At 36.2% G+C, this 7,019-nt stretch overlaps 1 protein-coding gene across 1 annotated transcript in view; it reads right to left on the bottom strand.

Moving 5' to 3' along the window:
• Positions 1–5,400: 5,400 nt before the first annotated feature.
• Positions 5,401–7,019, bottom strand: part of LOC144962770 (U4/U6.U5 tri-snRNP-associated protein 1-like) — a 30,561-nt gene continuing 28,942 nt past the window's right edge. Inside the window, exon 22 of the mRNA XM_078896009.1 lies at positions 5,401–6,101. Within this exon, the coding sequence (XP_078752135.1) occupies positions 6,077–6,101 (25 nt within the window). The 3' untranslated portion in view covers positions 5,401–6,076. The remainder of the gene's footprint in view (positions 6,102–7,019) is intronic.

Here is a 7,019-nt window from a genome sequence, read left to right as displayed (position 1 = left end):
CTAATGCAATATTAATGAATTAATGCCTTGGTTTTTCAATTCTTTACTATTTTATATAGATCTAAATCAAATAAAAATATTCACTTATACTTCATAATTGTATCGATTTTATTATTTGTACTTTTGGAAATGGGAATAAAGATGGACATTTACGTGACCCGTTTTTTATGGATTTATAGCTTCACAATAATTTATTTGTAGCCCAATTAGTCTATATGGAGCTCTACAGTTCAAGTCTCCTGTTAGGCGTCCTCTTTGTAGTAGTACTCTTACAATTTCCGTCATAAATACCTATGTCGAGAATGATAATAAATGCAAACTGCCTTACCCAAGGACATAACGCCTGGGTTGTTCGACGTCTCTTGATTTCATTACGAGAGAAGACCCTGTGCCACTGTACTCATACGGGACACATAAATATCCACAATCAGCCATTTTATGGGATCTGATCACAGCTATACATGCAGACCAGCTTGATGGACCGTCCAGAGTCTGAGCACTTCAATCATATTTCTAACACGTGCGAATTGTTTTTTTTTTTGTTTTTTGTTTTGTTTTGTTTTTTTTTGTTTTTTTTTTTTGGTTTAATACACGGTTTGTACGTGTTTGTTTGTATTTTTGTTTGTTTTTTTTTTTTTTTTTTTTTTGCAAACGTGTAATTATAAGCAGTACTGAGTCTAAATTAATTCTCACAAACTGGGGACGCGATTTGGGTGGCAAGCATGGACTGAAGGTTATGGCTCTAATAGTACCACGAGTCCACGTCAGATCTACCTACTTGATATTGAGTAAAAGTTCGTAGTTTTCAGGGTGGAAAAAAATAGTAGGCACCAAAACTAACTTTACAACATACTAATCTTTCCTTTCCAGGTTATCGAGATAACGCTTCAAATTGCTCAATTAATTTGCTGTGGCATCACAACTTCATTTTTAACAAGTGTTATTGAATCTCTGCCGCTCTTCGACTAAAGCAAAAAATTCGTAGATGAATTTAGTCGTAGTAGTTGGCAGGTCTGGTCCACGTTGACACAATATTATTATTACGGCCTGACAGGTAAACACAAAATGTGCAGCTATGTGGTCTTGTGGTATGACAATCGCTTTCGAATCGGAAGGTCCTGGGTTCGAACCCGCTCGGCGCATAGTTGAGTCCTTGGAAAAGGCTCTTTATTCACATTCTCTCACCGTATACAGGTGTAAAATGAGCACCTGGCCGTTGACCGCGTTGCCTCTGTCAGAAAAACAATTGTAATATCGCCTAACAGGCGTCATGTTTCGTTCTGTAGCAAGCAATTGCTTTTGTCCGTTTCACGATATAGAAGCCGGGTTAAACTCCGGCTCCATTGGCCTAATGGCTCTGAAGGTGTACTTTATTATAACAGCTAGCTACCTACTCATAAACAGTTTGAGACGTCAGTGAAGCCCCTCACCATTAATTCTTCCTCATTCCAAACCCATTGACCGGAGCTCCTTTTCCTGCAAATTTTACAATAAACACTATAGAGTTGTATGGTTGACCTCGGGTAAATAGCCCAGTTCATTCATTTTTTTCATCAAAACACTTATCCAGGTGGAACATCATTTCCCATAAACTGTCAGCCATAACCACGAGGGGGCCTTACGTTTCTAACAGCTGGTCAAAATAGAAATTACACATTAAACGTAAGGTTTCTTTTCTTTTTTTTTCTGGGTATTAGCCTCATCGGTTGAGTTTACTGAATCAAATCAGAACTCGGTAGACCTCTAGCTGAATAAGAAATAAGACAACTGGTTTGAAGATATGCGAGCCATGACCAACCTATAGGAGCTATAAGACAGCAGTTAGAAAACACTGGAAAAAAGCCATCTATAAGTTAAAACCAAGATAGCTATAACAAAATCAAGATTCATTCCACTAAAACACGACCTACAGTCAAATTGAACACAACGCAGTACTACCAGACTCCGTGTTCTGAAATGCTATATGTTCACTCAGCACAGCTGTATGACTCGGAAACCTGGACCCTCGATAAAGAAAAATAGAGGCATTTAAAATGTGGACATTACGAGACTTGAAAAAATAAGCTGGAAAGACAACCCAAAAAAATTAAAATTAAAATTTAAAAAAAAAAGAAACCAAGAAGTTTGCGATCTCATAGGAACGGAACTAACTTATCTCCACACAATAAAAGCCAAGAAAATTTATATATTTTAAGCCATGTAAAAAGACACAACTCAACTTCATTATGAAAGATATTTTAGGGGGTAAAATTGAAGACAGGAGTCCAAAAGGCAGACCACTAAGAACATGGATGAATGATGTGAAAGGCTGGAGTGGACTCTGCAGCTAAACTAAATGCAGCCAAAAAGCGTGCAAAACAGAAGAGTGGCGTACCATTTCAAGTTGACCTCTACCTATGAGATGGCAACAAAAGTATGTAAATATGGACAACCTTGAGGATTGTGATTTTTCAGGCTGTCTTTGGCCCATCGCAGACAGACTTTCAAATGAAGATGGAACCCATGTCATTTTTTAAAAATTCAAAGCGGTGTAGTATCTATCGATATTTTTTTCGCATCCTTAATTTCTATAGAGTTAGAAGAGAATGGAGTGTGGAGTTCGGATTAGAAAATACGTTTTGGGCCAAACATTAATGAAAAAATGTGATCGTGTCAATACATATCTAGTACATTGGTTTTTTTAAATTTCAATATTGGTCCATCACAGCTTGGTGTGGTTTTTTCTTTTTTTTGTTTTTGTTTGCTTTTTGTTTCTCTCAAATTATGGTATGAGGCAAACATTGATATATGATATAGAATTTTCGAAAATCACAGTCAAAACCGGGGAATGAGTAGGCCAGAGAACCTGAAATAGTTATGGTCCCGATAGCTTAATTGATACATCAATCAGCTCACGAGCAAATGAACAATTTTGACTCAGGCTTTAGTCAAATTTGTTTTTGTTTTTCTTCATTCTAACCCCTCTGCAAATAATTTTTTTTTTTAAAGTTACTGGGTAATCGTTTAGATCTAGAGGAAACTAATTTGAGATAGACCAAATCCTATCCAAAAGGTTTTTTGCCATAGGCCCGATGAATAATTACGATTGTACTGATCAATATTCTGGTAGATTTAGCAAAACGTTTTTGTCGGCCAAGAGAAGACAAATCAAGAGTTAAGTACAATTGGCGTGAACAGCCATCACAAAACGGAGCACTAAAGTTAGAAAGGTTAATTTACGGGAGTCTTCACTCATGGACCATTGCTGAGCTTGGATTATTTAAATTTAAATGAACATTTTATGGCATTAGCATAAGTCTACAGTTCAAGATGTTCAATTCCAAGCATTCAGGACACTAGTCTGATAGATTCTATTCATATTATTACCAACTGTGCACTCGTGACATTTATTGAAACATTTTGCCATTGTTTGCTTCTAATTGATTTTCTGGCTACCAATTTCGCTATTTACTCAAGTTGAAACCGATTGATGAATAATTGATCCACTGTAAAGTAAAACACAAACCAATCTTGATTAATCTTATAATCATAACCAATGCCTGACTCAGTTTGTCACAGTGTTGTTTATTTACAATCGGATTAATATTTAAGCTGCAAATAATCTAAATTTCATTTATCATGGGATGATTGTTGACAAATCAATTTAATCAATGTCAGTATATACTGATGTGACAGTCAGACAGGCGGCAGCTTATTTTGATTAAAATCAACAAAGCAATCCTGAAACCAATAACTATTATTGTTATTATCATCATCATCATCATTATTATTATTGTTTTATAAGGACAGTGGCCCAAGCTATCTTAAATAATTGTTGACCAGCCGAAATCGCGGGCATGCCCAATTCTGAAAACTGTTCGCTACTCTTTGGGGTAGGCTTGTGCAATGTAATAGTGTAAAATTTCAAGTGTCACGAGTCAAAACATAGTGATAAATGTTCCCAAACAAGGAATCCAAACTGGTTCGGTTGTTCGGCATGTAGAAGATGCAATGCGATGGCCACATTATGCTTTGATAGGAGAGATGACACCATGTCTCAATTTTTTCATTGCCAATCAACAATGGATGTACACAGTGACCAGATGGATAAGTTATAACCCATTCATTCTGGCCTGGGCCTTGTGTGATGCAATTAACACGCAATGCCTGAATCGGTACATGGCAATAATAGGCAAAGTAATATCAAGAATATTAGGCTATTCAAGGACTCCTACTCCTATTAAGCAACATGAACTATACAAAATGGATGTTTGGTTCATAATGACATGGAGTACATGAAGAATTTGCCAAATAGGTTGAGCATGGTAAGTAGTCCTTCCGAGCCATTAGGCCCATGGAGTTTATCCGGGTTCTATAGCGTAAAATGAACAATTGCTTGCTACCCTTTGGATAGGATGCTATTTTCTCGCAAAGTACTTTCCACCAGATCTAACAGACCCAGCTATCCAACCACTGCTTTCATTACCAATGATACACATTCACACAGGCAATTAACTGGTTGGGTGGATTCTCATTCCATTACTGTACAAAACAAAGCCGAGAGGAAAGCCTCCACTGCCACCCAATGTCTCTCTATAAGAAAGGATCCCAAAATGTCTTAGAAGAACCAAATAGTATCATTTCAAGATGAGGACTTGAGTTACTTAGAATAAGGGTTTTTAATGGTTCTTGGATTTGCAACCCTGACATTTCCGCACCACTAAAAAGGAAGATGATAGAAGAGTCAAAAGCTTCTAGACTAGCTAATCAGTTCCCAAGAAAAAGCAAGGAAAGGGAAAGAAGTTCAGAGAAAAGAAGTAGATCCAAGAGCATTCCACCACCAAAAGGGAAACTCTAAGATGGTTACAAAACAAAATTTAGCAATAATATATATATTATACTATGGAGAGATATTTACAAGGCAGGTGAAATGGCCGGATGAAAGCATTGTACTTCCACCAAGAGTTCAAGCCCTTCCGTCTGCATCTCAATGTCCTTTGAGTAAGATATTTAGCCCTTACTGCTCACTTTGCAACTGACAACTGGATTCTCTTGGTATCTCTTTTGAGATAGACCGTAAAGATATATTTCCCTTAAGATGAATAAAGGGAATGTTATCCTATTTATCATTTATCTTTTAAAAATATAATATCTCAGCAAAGAATCCAAGTGATTATCACAATCCAGAACAAGGACACAAAGCCACATGGAAAAGATAAATAAAGGGTGATAGAGGAGTTAGCAAGATATTGAAGCTGTCAATAAAAATCAAAAGTATTTATCAGGGAGTGTTGGCGTCTATATTGATGGGCTTGGAAACCTGAGCACAAAGCTTTTCCACTTCTACGCATTATAAAGTTGGAAGATATGAAGAAAACTTATAATTAATTTGAAGTGGAGAAAACAAAACAAACAATTTGCTTCCACATTTTCAATGTTTTTATTTCTTTTTCACATTTACAACTTGGTCAAAAAGTCAAGAATATCGAGCATTACATTTTACATCAACTTTCCTCCTACAAAAAAACCCCATCAATTCAAAATTTACATTATGATCTTGTTGCTATTCCACAATAACATTTAAATTACTCTTATTCACACATAATATATGCATTCTTCAGAAATAATGTAATCTATAAAAAATGTGTTTCTCCCAAAAAAGAGCAGCTATTATGGAATACATTGACATCTTTGCTAGAACTTTTTTGTTAAGTGCTGAGATCTCCCATGTTTTTGTTTTTTTTTTGTTTTTCATTTGACAAGGACAAAGCCAAAGTAAAATCTAAAGGATTCATATAAAATCAAGGAGCAAACAATGAACATTTCAGGTAAAAGCTCTCTTTTAGTGACCCCCCCCCCCCCCCCGCCACCAAAAAAAAAGTATTGTTTGTTCTTTATTTTAATCTGAACCTTTATATATGACATATCCAGATTTCCTTTGCTCTACCATTCTCATATTTTTCTGCAAATCTATTTACAGTTAGAGCTACATTTCCTAACATTGTACATCCTGAGCTTCACATGTTGATTCTGGTCTGTATCATTATCAAGAAGTCTGGTAAGGGCAGATTTGTCAGATCTACTGCACAAAAACACATCATGAAGGCTTCATGATGGAATTTCTGTGAAAAGAGAAGAGAAAAAAAGAAAAAGACAGATTGAGAAACAATACAGATACAATGTAATGTGATAAGGCTAAGATAAAAAATAAAAATAACCCTTGGAACAAAGTAGCAATGACTATCCCGCACAAATCCTTGGGCCTCTTTTTCGCTCACGAAGTGCCCAAATTCGCGACAAAATATGGGACGAAGCCGTTTCGTGTATGCTATTTTAAAAAATTAATTACGACCCTGTTTATCGATGAATATGACTGAAAGTTGGCACACATTTAGAAAAAAGGCCATTTTAGATTATGTCAAGCGACAAAACTCGTGCGATTACCAGAAGACCGTTAAAAATAGATTTTTACTCTTTGGAGTAAAATATTTCTAAAACTACCGGGCGTGTAGGTTTTGTCACTGACAAGGTAATACATGAACATTTCTTCTCTTTCGTTGTAAAATCTCATATGAATATGACGAGTACTTTTCCCGTATTTTACAAAACACCATCCTAATTTACTCTTCATTCGTAAAAGACAAAGCCATTTTGCCTCCCTACAGCCCGAATCACAAGTTCAAAACGATTTGGCACCAAACTGAGCGACTGATCGGGTCGTCGCAAAGCGCTTTCTGATTGGTTGACCTCGTTTTAAAGTTCATGACTAGTCAAAATGTCTGAGATTCACTGGCAGAGAGGTGTTTATCGTCTGCCATTGCGTTGGGGTTCAATAAACAGCTGACAATTTGACTGTTTAATTTACAAGAATTTAAGAAATTATAATGTTAAAAGTTTTCGATTGCAATAGGATCTACAATCTCAGCATGGGTTTAATTATTGTGTTCCAAGTCACGTTCCATCAGTAACCTTTGTCCCCTTGTCCAATTTCTCTTTTCCTTCTATATTTCTTTCGTTTATGTACGCAATCTCCCCCCCCC

Source organism: Berghia stephanieae, chromosome 1 (assembly GCF_034508935.2).
Source record: "Berghia stephanieae isolate SIO BIC M18660-M18661 chromosome 1, UCSD_Bste_1.3, whole genome shotgun sequence".
In the NCBI taxonomy this organism is placed as follows: Eukaryota; Metazoa; Mollusca; class Gastropoda; order Nudibranchia; family Aeolidiidae; genus Berghia; species Berghia stephanieae.
The sequence above is the reverse complement of the archived record's forward strand: the minus strand, read 5'-3'. Positions and strand labels throughout refer to the sequence as shown.